General features: G+C 46.7%; 1 protein-coding gene across 1 annotated transcript in view; it reads right to left on the minus strand.

The window, feature by feature from the left end:
- Nucleotides 1-14615, minus strand: part of LOC145357143 (uncharacterized) — a 120859-nt gene that overhangs the window by 60394 nt on the left and 45850 nt on the right. Inside the window, exons 12-17 of the mRNA XM_080210299.1 lie at nucleotides 12936-13068; nucleotides 12606-12685; nucleotides 11838-12143; nucleotides 9873-10196; nucleotides 4904-5209; nucleotides 3155-3478 (exon numbers count right to left, since the gene is read on the minus strand). Coding sequence (XP_080066425.1) covers nucleotides 3155-3478; nucleotides 4904-5209; nucleotides 9873-10196; nucleotides 11838-12143; nucleotides 12606-12685; nucleotides 12936-13068 — 1473 coding nt within the window. The remainder of the gene's footprint in view (nucleotides 1-3154; nucleotides 3479-4903; nucleotides 5210-9872; nucleotides 10197-11837; nucleotides 12144-12605; nucleotides 12686-12935; nucleotides 13069-14615) is intronic.

Genomic DNA, 14615 nt, shown 5'->3' on the forward strand with positions numbered 1-14615 from the left:
GGAACAATCAACTAGAGTTTCACTGATCAACTTCATGATGATTAGATACAGCTCAAATGGAGTTGGTTTCATTAAATTTCCTCAGTATATCTGTAATGCTGAGTAAAATCTTAGAAGAAAGAATGTTATGAATTGACTGGTCACTGGGACAGCAACATTGTCTGGTGCAATATAACAATGGCGAGATATCTGTTCAGTGAGTAAGAAACTTCCAATAACTCCATCCCACACTGTTCCAAAATAGAATCATATTCCACTCAATATTAACTCTGCTCCTCTCTCCACAGATGCTGCCGGACCTGCTGAGATTTTCCAGCACTTTCTGTTTTCATCATCCCACAATTCTCTAGTGCACCTCCTAACAGGAAATTCAGAACCAGCTGGAAGCAGACAGCCTTTAACCCACTCAGATTGGGAACAACGTATTAAACTGGACAACTGAGAAGAAGATGATGACAGTGAATGCAATGTTCCTGTCAGCCATACTCCAGAACACACAGGGTTAAGGAAATCTGGCATCACTAGATTGTGACAAGCACAACTCCATGAGATTGGGTTCATGGTGAAGTGATTAACATGAATAATGAAAACTGCACCATCGAAGGCAAACAGAAAAAGCTTAATTCTTAGTCTGGGGTTCCACTGACAGAATCAGTGGGAACAATTTTAGGAGAAAAATTCAAAGTGCCCAGCTCGTGTGAAGATAGGAGAGTTTCAGATCCGTTTTTTTTTGCGTGAGTCCAAATTGTCTATGTTCTGCACTCAGAGCAAGACAAAATGGACTAGACCATTTCTAGCCTCTAGAGGGAAGGGCACAGGTTAACTTGCCAGCAAGGCTGCTGCAGCAGCAAAGGGAGCCATTGTGCATGTGCAAACTTATGTGGTTGCACATGAGCAATGGCATCCAGCAGACAGCTGATAAATCTGAGAGGGAATTCTGTCAGCACTCTGCTAATGCAGCTGACCTCAAAAGCACCCCTCTTCCATCTATCCAGGGGCCACGACTGATCGTGATCGACCCCTCTGCGCCAACCCCCCCCACACCACCCTAACGTATCATCCCCCTCCTATCCCCACCAACTGCATGCAGTGTGGCAGTGGGCCCCATCTCCCTCTGCACTGCTCATGGGCAGAGTGGCAATGGGCCCTTCTCCCACCCCCAACGATTGCGTGGAGTTTGGCAGCATCCCTCCCTCCCCATACCCTTGGGCACTGCCCAAGGAGCAGCTCCCTTTGGCCTCAACTTCCCGGGGGACACCAACAGCCTCCAGTTCTATTGCCAAGGCCATCACGACTGGCCCCTGTTATAAAATCCAGGTGTTTTACTGATCAGAGGCAAACTCTTCTGGCTGGGCCACAAAGGCAAGTGAGCCAGGAAGATTGCGTCCCGCGCTGGCTAATTTCGTTTAAATTAGGTTTACCATAGACTTAAAAAATATATCCAGTCTGTTGCTGGAAATTGGCTGGAGGCTGAACACACCGGATATCTGGTGCCGGTAAGGTTGCGAGAGGTGAGAAATTGGACTCAAATGATTTCTTGGCTCTTTGGTAATTTTAGCAGCTCGTCATGCCCATCAATGGGTGGGAAGGGGGGGCTGTGGGGAGGGAAATGGTAAAATCACCCCCAGTGACAAGGAAGCTGACACAATAGCACCATGTAAACACACCCAGCATTTCCATTGTGGTAAATTATTGTAAAGCCTCATGCCAAAACTGATAATCATTGATTCTGGCTGGAAAGCAATGTTAATGGAAACATCAGCAATGAGAACACTGTACCTTTCACTGACAGGTGTAGATCCTGAAGACGCAACTGAAGTTGTGGGTGATTTTGTTGTGAAAACTTCACAAGTATATTCAGCTCCTATCGAGACATGAGGATAATGTTCAGATTCATCTGATTAAGTCAACCAAGAGAGCCCTCTTCCCAAATGGAACCTCAGGACTTGGTTGGGAGAATGGATTTGGGAGAATTCATTTCCCTCTAATCCTCCCCTGTGTGGTAGTGAGGAAAGGGCCTAGTTTATACTTAATATTTGTATTTTGTTCCTATGCCTGGGCATTGATCTTACAGTTATTAGGAAGGACCCAGTTTTGTAATTCAGATATCGCCTACTCTGCCTTCTTGAAACAGAAAGGAAACTTTTAGTCAGAGAGCTGGACTCTGTCACCACTGGACAATTTCTTCCTGGGGGCGCAGCAAATATTGTAATGTCCTTGTGGTCAGCTTTGCAATGAAAACACAGTGAAATATTGAATGTGGAATTACTTCTACCGCTGAGTGGAGAGGCGGTTAATATTTGATGGAGTTTTGCTGCTTAAGGAAACTTTCTATTAAAATAATAGACAAATGGCATGTGAATACATCCACCAGTCTCTGGCTATTATTGACAATGGCTGTTTCCCCTGTCTAGAGGACAGTTTTCTGATCTTACATCAGTGACAGGAAACAATCGCTCATTGGCAGTGGATTTTCTGACTATTTTATCAAGTTAATCCGTGTTACTGTCAGTAGATCCTCCCCCCTCCAGCCACCCCCCACCCCTCCCCGTCCCCTGCCCCCCTGCTGCCATGGAGAACTCTCATAATTGGGTTTGTTTCAGTGAAGAGTCTGCTGCAAAATGTGAGAAATGAGTTGCACTGATACAGAATCTCCCAGAAGCTCAGCTCAATGCAACAAGTTTCACAGGCCAATTTTCTTCATCAAATGTGTGTCTGGTACAAATGTGTCTCTTTTTACGGAGAATTACTGTGTTGGCTCACTGTGAACAAGACAGGAGGTATTGGCTGCTTTAAAAGAATATTTAATGCTTCAGTGTTAAAAACCTTTCACCTCGAGTGTCAATAGAATTCAACTCTTCAACACACTCTCCTTGACATCTTTCCCAAGCTGGGAGACTTTAGAAGTTCCATTTCGAAATAGGCATGTGGCTTTCTAAACTCTCAGTGAATCAAGCTTCCTTTTGATTTTGTGGGGTGACTGGAATGTCTACAATATTTGATGATTTCATTTCCATCAAAAATGCAGATCATCAGGGACCAGATAGAAGCAATGTGACCAATTCTGACAGACTGAACCAACTTTGGCTATAAGCAGTTTGGATAAACCTATTTAAAAATTCAGTTTATATTGGTGTTTTATAGTGACACTTACCAACACTGCTGATTTGTGTCACATAACTGCAGTCTTTCTCTGAAATGTGGATCACTGACACTGTAACCATTTCACTGGATTTTTCTCCCTGGTTATTTGAGGCTGTGCAGTAATATTGATGATGTTGCTGTGTGAAGGATTGACAATGTAGATCCAATTTATTGGTGTCAGAGATCTTTGAATCTTCAGACGGGGTCTTTTCATACCATGTGTACTGAATGGGAAGTGATCCCCGGACAAACTCACAGGAGACGGACACTGAGCCCCCAGAACATGAGGCATTTGGTGGTGATAAAAATCTAAGCACAGGAACAGAGACGGGTTCTGTGGGAAAGAAACATTCAGGTACTGATTAAACATCTAAAAAACAAACGTTCCCAACTCTAACCACTCCTACATCTCATTCAAGGTCCATCATGTTGCAATCTCACCAACACATTCAGGTCTCCATATCTCTGCATCTTGCAGGCATCCTGAACGACAATGTCTATCATTAGGCAATGATGTTTCAGATCAGGACAGAAGCAATGATGCTGTGAATGAGTTAACATAAAAACTATGGGAAACAATTTCTTTCAGTAACTAGCCTTCAATGCTGTCTAATTGTGTCTCAAATGTGAATTAGTTGGAGGGAATCTTAGAAAACCACACCCAAAAAAAGGATCAGTATTTGGACCCCATATGTTCGCAATCTACATCAATTATTTGGATGAGGGAATCAAATGTAATATATTGAAGTTTGTTGATCACACAATGCTTCCTGATCGCTGGACAGCCCTGCAATCCACCACTGCTGGCTTCTGACCCTCCCACCCCGCTGATCGCTAGCGTCCTGGGCCTCCCGCACCAGATCCTATGTCCCCCTCTCATCACCCTCGGCCAACCTCTGATCTCCCAGATCCCCTTGGTCAGTCCTGACCCAACCCCTGATCCTAATGATCAGCCCCCATCTTCCCCCTCCCCATCCCGTCAGCCCTGATCTCCCTCTGATAATCCTGGAACCCCACCCCCCAATGGCCATCCCTGAGCCGCCCCTCTCTCCGGCAGCGCTGAACCTCCTTGTCCTGATGGCCAACACCAGTCACCCTCATTCCCTCCCTCCGCCACCGATCTGGCAGAGAAGCAGTAGGTTCCCCCACTGCCAATGACCCTGCTAATAGGACCTGGCTCCCAATATGCCTCAACCCCCCTCGCCCTGTCACTGCATTGCCCTATGCCAGCAGGCAGTGCCAAAGTTCCCCTTGGGCAGTGCCATTTGCCCCTTTGGCTGTGGCAGGGTATCAGGCTAGCATTGTCAGGCTGGCACACCCCCCTTAACCCCAGACCTGTCAGGAGGGTCTCTTCTATCCAGCAGGGTCAGGCTGCCTGTTCCCCATTAGTGGGGCGCAGCACTAAACCCCGCTGGAGGGGATCAATCCTGGCGGGGGTATGAAGGGTGGGGAGGGGTGGGGGGAGGGGTGGCGGGGGGATGGGGGGCAGATGCTAGCGGGCATGGAGAATTTATTCCCTGGCCCACTAATCATATGGAAATAGAGATTTCTGGCACGGAGCTGATTATGTCAAAAAACATAGTCTCAGAGATGTGTGGAGGCCGTGGCACCCAGCGGGACGACTGCAAAATGGTCTCCGCTGACGGCTCCCGGCCCGCTGCGCTACTAGAGCCCCACCCCTGATCTTAATATGTATAATTCTAGCCATTGATCTGACATTTCAGTTGAGAGCAATGAAGACAATCACTGTGAAATGTACCGTTAGATACTTGTAGTTTTACTTGATATATTGGATCCAAACCACGTTCTTCAATTCCACAGCTGTACCATCCTGCATCTCCTGAGTGAAGATCCTTCATTGTGACAACAAATACTCCTTGTGACTTGTTATCTGTGATTGATATTCTGTCATATTGCCGATCTGTCGCTGCTACAACATCACACAGGTGAGTCCAGCCGCGACACCAATATTTCACGTTTGACCGGTACTCTGCCCCATAGTGACAATCGATTGTGATCGCCCTTCCCACAATTCCTGTTATTTTCCTTTCTGCCCACAATGCACCTGAGGAGACAACATTTCAGGAATTGAACAGAGAATAACTGCTTCATTCAAACACATACATTCTAATGACTTAAATTCCACCTGAAAGTAATCCTGAATATGGAAATTTATCACATGATATGGGAGTGATCTGAAAATTCTAAATCGTGAAAACAGGAGAAGTTCACAACGTATTTTTTGGGGGCTTAAATATCAAGGGGTGTTGGTGGTGGCAATTCTTCCAACCCACTGCTTGTGTAGCGCAGCAGGCTGGGAGACATTAGCAGAGGCCCTTTCACAGGCTTCTCGCTGGGCAGTCGGGCCTCTGCGGGTCTCCCAGCCCACGTTTCTTAGCGCAAACAGATTGGTGTTGAAAATCAGGGTGGCATCAATTTACATGCGTTACCATAACTTTGCATATAATTAGCAAGTCCATCATTAAATTCTCCACCCCCCGCTAGCGTCTCCACCCCATCTCTGGCGTGACATCACAATGGGGGGAGGCTGTTGTCTCCAGTCCCAGGATGTGCCATTTGTTGGATGGGGTGCAGGACTTTACTAAGTGCTCAATGGGGGTTGGGGGGGGCGGGGTCTGCTGTTTCCAGGGCACATGGATGTACCATTGTCCTGGCTGTGGGGTGTGGTGAGGGACTGCACTGAGTGCTGGGGTTTGAGTTGGGCAGAGCAGGAAGGGCACTGTGTGCTGCTTGAGGGCTGATCAATTCAGGCAGCTGGTGCTCCGAGCTGGGGCGCTCATGTTGACACAGACACGCACGCTGCATTTACTCTGCAGTGAATAGGAACCCATCTTGTGATAATCAGGAGTCTGCCCCGTGTGCCTGACCTGCAGCACGTGGCTGGAAGGGAATGCTGTTGTAGCGCCCATGGCATTGGCTCAAGGGTGCACAGTGGCCACACCCGCACACCAACCTGTATGCTCTCCCTGCCTGCCCTGGCCAACCTGCCACAGCAGGCAGGGAGCTGCACCGGAAACCACTGGAAACACCAGGCCAGTGATTTAAATCTATTTTTAATGTAATTTAAATCTGATTGGCAGCCCTGGGGCTGAAATCTCCAGGCCCGCTAGCATCTCCCACTCTGTTAGGAGTATTTCACTCCAGTGGGGTTCAGATTAGCTCCCCACTTTTGGGGAACTAGTGGCATGACCCCGCTGCAGTGAAGGGGGCCCTCGCAGGGAGTCGGGGGGGATTGTGCCTCTTGGGCATGGATACCCTGGTATTGCCAGCTTGTGCCCCTGGCACTGCCAAAGGGGCAAAGTGCCCATGCCTGGGGGGGCACCTTGGCACTGCCCATTATGGGACAGTGCTATGGGGGCAATACCTAGGGGCGGGGCCTAGGGAGCAATCGGTTGGAGTGGCAGATCCCACTGCCACTCTGCCATTGCCCTCGATGGGGCCAGGAGGGAGGCCAGTGATCGGGGCAGGCTGGGGGTATATAGTAGTCAGCTGGAAGGGGTTTGTCGGGGGTGGGGTCTGCGTCTCGGGGTGGGGGGGGGATTCTGCTGATGGGAGGATCTATCGGAGTGTTGGAGGCATTGTCACTGCTTGTGGCGGGGGGGGAGGAACTGAGATTGGGCCGTCCAGGACAGGACGGGGGTTCGGGGCTGGCCCTTGAATGGACAGGGGCGCTGGAGGGGCAGAGATGTGAGGGTCCCAGGCTAGCCAGTAATTGGGCTGGCCAGCAAACAGCAGCCTGACAGATAAGGGCCAATGCACATGCGCAGAGCCCAGAACTTTCAGCCTGCAGCACGAATAGGCCCCGCTCCCCCCGAGCTTTTAATGATACTCCCGATTGTGCCATCTGCACAGCACAGAGTGTGGGAGATTCGAGTCTGAAGTTGCACTGAAAAAAAATCAGTGTGATTTCCACCAGTTTTCATATGAATTCAACACTTGGAACTTTTTTGGGAGAATCGTGGCTGGTAACTATACGCTGCACTCAGCACAATGTTTCCCAGCAGTGGGGAGAGTACTGGAGGAGCAGATAGAGGAGGAAGCTCATCACCTGCAGGATGTGAAGGAGGGGCTGTACGAGGAGCTGGAGGATGAAGGACAGGCGGTGATGACGAGGGCCAGCAAGGCAGGGCAGCAAGGGACACTTTAATGCAGCACGATTCACCTAGTTGTTGCTGTGCAGTGTGGTGGCTGGGGATGGTGTCTTTTGGGCCACATCCCAGAAGACACCATCCCCAACCACCAACACCCAAACTGCCCCCTCAACCCTCTTCCACCACCCTCCTTCACTCTATCCCCACCTTTCCCCTCTCCCAACCTCTTTCACCCCACCCTGTTTCCCCACCAGTCCCTACCAACCCCGCTCCCCCCGCACCCCTCACCCCAGCACCGATTCCAAGTCACATCACAATTGGATAGTGGGTGTGGGCTGGCACTGGTAGCGGGTCTCTGATCAAGGCTGAAGTGTGATGAGGAGTCACTGTAAGGCACACTGTGATCCTGCCTCCTGGTGCCACACAAGCCTGACTCCTACCTGTTCTCCGACTGCACACTGGCACCTGGGCCCATGTAGGAGTAAGGGCTTTGACCTTGTCTGGGCTAATGGGCTGGGGGTAAGGGCAGGGCCAGGGGGCAGATGCCAGGAGGTAGTGCTTGACAAAGGATCCGCTTGATGCTGGGGAAAGCAGGGAATGAAAAAGGACATGTGAGTGAAGTGACAGTTGGTCATTGTATCGGGAACATTAAATCACAATTTAGTTAGGTTTAGCATTATGATGGCAAAGGACAGAGATAAGGCAGGAGTTAAAGTTTTGAACTGGGGGGAGCAAATTTTGCTGGAATGCAAAGGGTCTCGGCTGAGGTGGATTGGACAGCACTGCCAGAGGATAAATCAATGGATACCCTATATTGAGATCCTAAATCTACAAAGTTGACAAAGTACAATGTCCCCTCCAAAAATAAGAGAGGCAATGACAAATCTATACCCCCCAGTGATCTAGAAAAACATGGGAGAAGATCAAACAGAAAGTGTATGATAGACACACGCAACGAACATGGCAAGTGCTGAGGCAAATATAGGAAGCACAGGGATGAAGCACAAAAGGAAGCAAGGAAGTCAAAGAGAAGGCATGAAAAAACTAGTGAATAAAATTAAAGAAAACCCAAAGGTGTTTTATCAATATATTAATTTTAAAAGGTTAAGGAAAGTGTGGTGCCTGTCAGAGATGAAGAAGGAAACTTGTGTGCAGATGCAAAGGCTGTGAGAATGGTTTTAAATTAATATTTTGTCTGTGTTTACCAAGGAAAGGGATGATGCAGATATAGTATTCCAGGAGGAATACTGAGCTATTGGATAGGTCACACATAAAAGGAGAGGAAGCACTCGAAGAATTGGAATTCCTGGACCTATCGTATCCCTCCCCTCTCATGTTAAATCTATGCCCATTAGCATTAGGCTCCCCTACCTTTGGGAAAAGATGTTGACTATCTACACTCATTATTTTATTGACCTCTATAAGATCATCCCTAAGCCTCCTATGGTCTCGTCTATCCAGTCTCTTCTTATAATTCAAACCACCAAGTGCAGGTAGCATCCTAATAACTAACACAGTTTAAATGTAACTCTAACAAATCAAGCAATGTATTTATGAACAGTTGAACAATATTTAAAAATGAAAAGGATGCAACATTAATTTATAGCTTATCACTGTTTTAGTTCCAAATAAACAAAATTTCTCTTACAGACTGAATGATTACTTTAAATACACTGACCAACCATAAATATATTTGTTGAAATGAACATTCTGAAGTATTTGGAGAGATAGAGTTCCAGGACTCTGCAAAATCCTTCTAACTTCAACCAGGCTTCAGGTGTAAAGTGAACCGCTTTCTGCTGCAGCTTTCTCTCTCTGCTTATAAACCACATCATCACATCACCCTGTCAATCATTCTAATCCAAATTGCAGAATTATTCTGCTCTCTCAGCATCTGAGTTGCATTCCCACCAAACACTGACTCCCTGTAGCATGAAACTGAATTTTTAAGCATTTCCTTTAAACAGCGAAAAACTATATGTATTTATATAAAGAAATATAAATATATTTCTTTACATACACATCCATATCAATTGCACTACTATCATCACAGATGTGCCTTTGCTGTTTTGATTTCTTCTTTGCAGTTCCAAACTTCATCTTCACTTCTGCGCCCAATTGTGAATCCTGTTCAGCAGAGGCTGACTGATAGACTTCTCTACCCTCAGAGCAGAAGGACCTGCACATGTGTAATGGTGCACTTTGCTGCTTTTAGCCAATCTTCTGGTGATTTAAGCCTCAGCCCTTCAATCTACAAGCGAGAAATGGTTTTTGCTGAGTTTTTTCATTCCAAGTGCATAAGGTCACAGACTTGGAGTCTCCCAAGAAATGGATCAGAAACTCTCCCATTTTTACATATGCCCTGGATTTAGAATATTTTTCATAAGTTTGCCCCCATAGTTTCGAAGTAAAACACAACAAGTTTATTCCAGGAGGCCTTGCCTGCACAGAGTATAAACTGAAATTAAAACACCAGCCTTTGCAACTCTCCAATGACAATACCATCAAGTCATGTGATCAGCTCTTAAGGCACTTGTGTAACCAATCAAATATATATCTACTGGCAAGAATAAAAAAAAATCATCAACCATATTGTTTGAATAAAATAACACTTACCACTGTGTCTGTTTTGTATCTCATAACTGCAATTCTCCCCTGTTCTGTTGATCACTGACACTGTAACCATTTCACTGGATTTGTCTCCCTGGTTATTTGAGGCTGTGCAGTAATATTGATGATGTTGCTGTGTGAAGGATTGACAATATAGATCCAGTTTATTGGTGTCAGAGATCTTTGAATCTTCAGACGGGGTCTTTTCATACCATGTGTACTGAATGGGAAGTGATCCCTGGACAGACTCACAGGAGATGGACACTGAGCCCCCAACAAGTGAGACATAAAGTGGTGTCAAAAATTGAAGCACAGGAACAGAGACGGATTCTGTAGGAAGGAAACGATCATTCAGATACTGAGTGAACATCCAAGCATCAAACACCATCTTGTCTTCCCCTTCGGTGTCTCAGCCAGGGTCGCCATATTGGATTCTGACATCTCCATGGAGGTGGGTGTTTAATCAGAGTTTGGGAACGGGACATGGGAGAGAGTCTGGGCCCAGACACCATAGTTTGCACTTCAGGAATGCCCATTGCTATCTCCAATGCTCCGCTAATTAAAGGCCAGGGATTGAGCTGATCATCCAATCAAGGGGAATGGGTGGGGTCCTGGTGCTGGAGGGTCTCACCTGGCTGAGGTGGGAGTTGCTGATGTGAGAATGGAGACAGTGAGGGGCAAGCCCGGGTGAGTTTACTTTATCCTTGAAAATCCCACAGCTGCCTGACCCTGATCCTGATGGGGCAATGTCTCTGAAGAATAAGCTTCAATGCTATTTCATTGTGCTTGTCTTGAATGCGAATTAGTTGGTGAGAGCCTGAAATAATCCATGGCAGAAAAGGAGCCAAAATTGCCAGATTTATGTTTGATATTTTGGACCGTTTCATGGGAGTGTAGATTTGATTGGTTCCAGTTCACTGAGGTTGAGCTGGAACACTCCCACCCTGACACCCTGAAGGTGGGGAATGTGTGGGATGAATGGAAAATCTCATCCCGTACCTTGGTGTTGTATTTTGGGGTAACAAATGAAACTAAATCATCAAGTTGAGGGATAACTCCCTGCTGCCATCAGATGTTTGAAAGGACTTACCTCACATTAAGTTGATCTCCAATTACTGCCCACCACTTTGTCCAGTTAAAGACAATGAATAATCAATTAAAAGATTCCCTTCTCACATTAAATAGAGTGCAATAAAAGAGCCTCCATGTGAATCAGGTCATTATGGAGCATCCAGACAGGTGACTGGCCCAGAGTGGCCAGAGCTGTGTGCCGTTAACAAGGGGGAGCTGTATTCAGGCTCTAACGATGGACTCGCAGTCAGTCACAGGAGGGACTGGCACCATGACGGGTAGCTCCTCACTTCACCGAGGGAGAGCTGAGACAACCTGGGTGCCGTGGAGGAGAGGAGGACCATATTCTTATCCCAAGATGGTCAGCGGCTCAGGGGCTATGCGGGTAATGCAGCCTGGGAGGCAGTGGAGGTGGCGGTGAAGGAACATGGCCCAGTGCAGAAAAGAAATGAATGATCTCCTTCCGGCAGCACGGGTGAGTGTCCATCCTGTCCTGCCATCAGTGCCCTCTGTCTCACCTGGAATGTCTATGTCGATGTACTCCCTGACGTGCCATGGTCTTCCAGCACCCGAACCCCTAACACCTCTGGCAAACACCAACCCCCCAATTCCAACACCTGATTGCCCAAACTCCCGCAACACCCTGCGCCCTTCCGGTCATCAGCCTTTCAATCCCCACTTTAGTCCCCGCAGGGGAAGACGGCCTAGAGCAGGAGAAGACCGGAGATGGGGTTCATGAGCTGCATCTCCTAACTTCCTTTGAGGAGCGTGGACTGGAGATTTCACGGGAGCCCGTGGTGGACAACCAGGTTGGGATTCACCACAGAAGTGAGGATCCACAAAACCTTCATTCATAGGACCTTTCTCAAATAGTAAGAATAATCACTGAGAATAATGTACCGTTAGATATTTGTAGTTTTACGTTATATATTGAATTGAGACCAAGTTCTTCAATTCCACAGCTGTACCATCCTGCATCTCCTGAGCGAAGATCCTTCATAGTGACAACAAATACTTCTCGTGTCTTGTTATCTGTGATTGATATTCTGCCATTTTGCCGATTTGTTGCTGCTACAACATCACACTGCTGAGTCCAGCCGCGACACCAATATTTCACCTTTGACCAGTACTCTGCCCCGTAGTGACAATTGATTGTGATCGCTCTTCCCACAATTCCTGTTATTTCCCTTTCTGCCCACAATGCACCTGAGGAGACAACATTTCAGGAATTGAACAGAGAATAATTGCTTCATTCAAACACATACATTCTAATGAGTTAAATTCCACCTGAAAGTAATCCTTAATATAGAAATTTATCACATTATATGGGGGAGTGATCTGACAACAAATATCTAAATTGTGAAAACAGGAGAAATTCATACAATTTATTTGGGGACTGAAATATCAAAAGGGGACAGGACGGGACGGGGGTTAGTGGGCAGAGAAGGGGGGGACAATGGGGAGCTGATGGGGGAGGGGGATTCTACTACCCCTGGATTCTGATCCATTTCTTGGACGCTGCCAAGAAATGGATCAGAAACTCTCCCGTTTTCCAGGATTTAGAATATTTTTCGTAAGTTTGCCCCCATAGTTTCAAAGTAAAACGTAACAAGTTTATTCCAGGAGGCCTTGCCTGCACAGAGTACAAACTGAAATTAAAACACCAACCTTTGCAACACCCTGATGACAGCACCATCAAGTCATGTGACCAGCTCTTAATGTAATTATGCAACCAATCAAATATATATCTACTGGCAAGAATAAAAAAAAATCATCAACCATATTGTTTGGATAAAATAACACTTACCATGGCGTCTATCTTGTATCTCATAACTGCAATTCTTCCCTGATCTGTTGATCACTGACACTGTAAACATTTCACTGGATTTTACTCCCTTCTTATTTGAGGCTGTGCAGTAATATTGATGATGTTGCTGTGTGAAGGATTGACAATGTAGATCCAGTTTATTGGTGTCAGAGAGCTTTGAAGCTTCAGACAGGGTCTTTTTGTACCATGTGTATCGAATGGGAAGTGATCCCTTGACAGACTCACAGGAGATGGACACTGAGCCCCCAGGAAATGAGACATAAAGTGGTGTCAAAAATCGAAGCACAGGAACAGAGACGGGTTCTGTAGGAAGGAAACAATCATTCAGATACTGAGTGAACATCCAAACATCAAATATCTTCTTGTTTTCCCCTTCAGTGTCTCAGCCAGGGGTCGCCTTGTTGGATTCTGACATCTCCATGGAGGTGGGTGTTTAATCAGAGTTTGGGAACGGGACATGGGAGAGAGTCTGGGCCCAGACACCGCACCTTGCACTTTAGGAATGTCCATTGCTATCTCCAATGCTCCAGCCAATTAAAGGCCAGGGATTGAGCTGATCATCCAATCAGGGAGAGTGGGTGGGGTCCTGGTGATGGAGGGTCTCACCTGGCTGAGGTGGGAGTTGCTGATGTGAGAATGGAGACAGTGAGGGGCAAGCCCGGGTGAGTTTACTTTATCTTTGAAAATCCCACAGCTGCCTGACCCTAATCCTGACAGGGCAACGTCTCTGAAGAATGAGCTTCAATGCTATTTCATTGTTCTTGTCTTGAATGTGAATGAGTTGGTGAGAGCCTGAAATAATCCACGGCAGAAAATGAACCAAAATTGCCAGATTTGTGTTTGATGTTTTGACGCATTCGATGGGAGTGTAGATTTGATTGGTTCCCGCTCTCTGAGGTTGAGCTGGAACACTCCCACCCTGACACTGGAAGGTGGGGAGAAAATGTGTGGGATGAGTGGAAATTCTCACCCTGTATCTCGGTGTTGTATTTTGGGGTAACAAATGAAACTAAATCAACAAGTTGAGGGATAACTCCCTGCTGCCATCAGACTTTTGAATGGACCTACCTCACATTAAGTTGGTCTTTCTCTACACCCTAACTATGACTAACACTACATTCTACACTCTCTCTTTTCCTTCTCTATGAACTGTCTGCTTTTTCTGCATAGTGCGCAAGAAACAATACTTTTCACTGTATACTAATACATGTGACAATACTAAATCAAATCAAATCAAAATTAATTAACCTCTTAAAGAGATATTGAATCAAATAAAATCTCAAAGGACACATGGAACTTCAAAATGATATGTGGTTAACGAGGTCAATAAAACACTCCCCCCCCTGTGGTGTCCACTGGGCATAGAAGGCCTCTGTCTCATCATAGGGATACAAGGGAATCTGCAATTACTGCCCACCACTTTGTACAGTTAAAGGCAATGAATAAACAATTAAAGGATTCCCTTCTCAGTTTAAATAAAGTGCAATGAAAGAGCCTCCATGTGAATCAGGTCATTATGGAGCCTCCAGACAGGTGACTGGCCCAGAGTGGCCGCAGCTGTGGGGGAGCTGAATTCAAGCTTAATGATGGACTCCCAGTCAGGCATAGGAGGGACTGGCACCGTGAGGGGTAGCTCCACACTTCACCGAGGGAGAGCTGAGACAACAGCTGGATGACATGGAGGAACAAAGGATTAGATTCTTCCCTCAAGGTGGTGAGTGGATCAGAGGCTGGGCGGGCAATGCAGCGTAGGAGGTGGCAGCAGTGGCAGTGAAGGAACACGGCCCAGTACAGAAAAGAAATGAGTGACCTCCTTCTGGCAGCACAGGTGAGTGTCCATCCTGTCCTGC

Source organism: Carcharhinus amblyrhynchos, chromosome 22 (genome assembly GCF_965287045.1).
Source record: "Carcharhinus amblyrhynchos chromosome 22, sCarAmb.v2.hapA, whole genome shotgun sequence".
NCBI classification, from domain to species: Eukaryota; Metazoa; Chordata; class Chondrichthyes; order Carcharhiniformes; family Carcharhinidae; genus Carcharhinus; species Carcharhinus amblyrhynchos.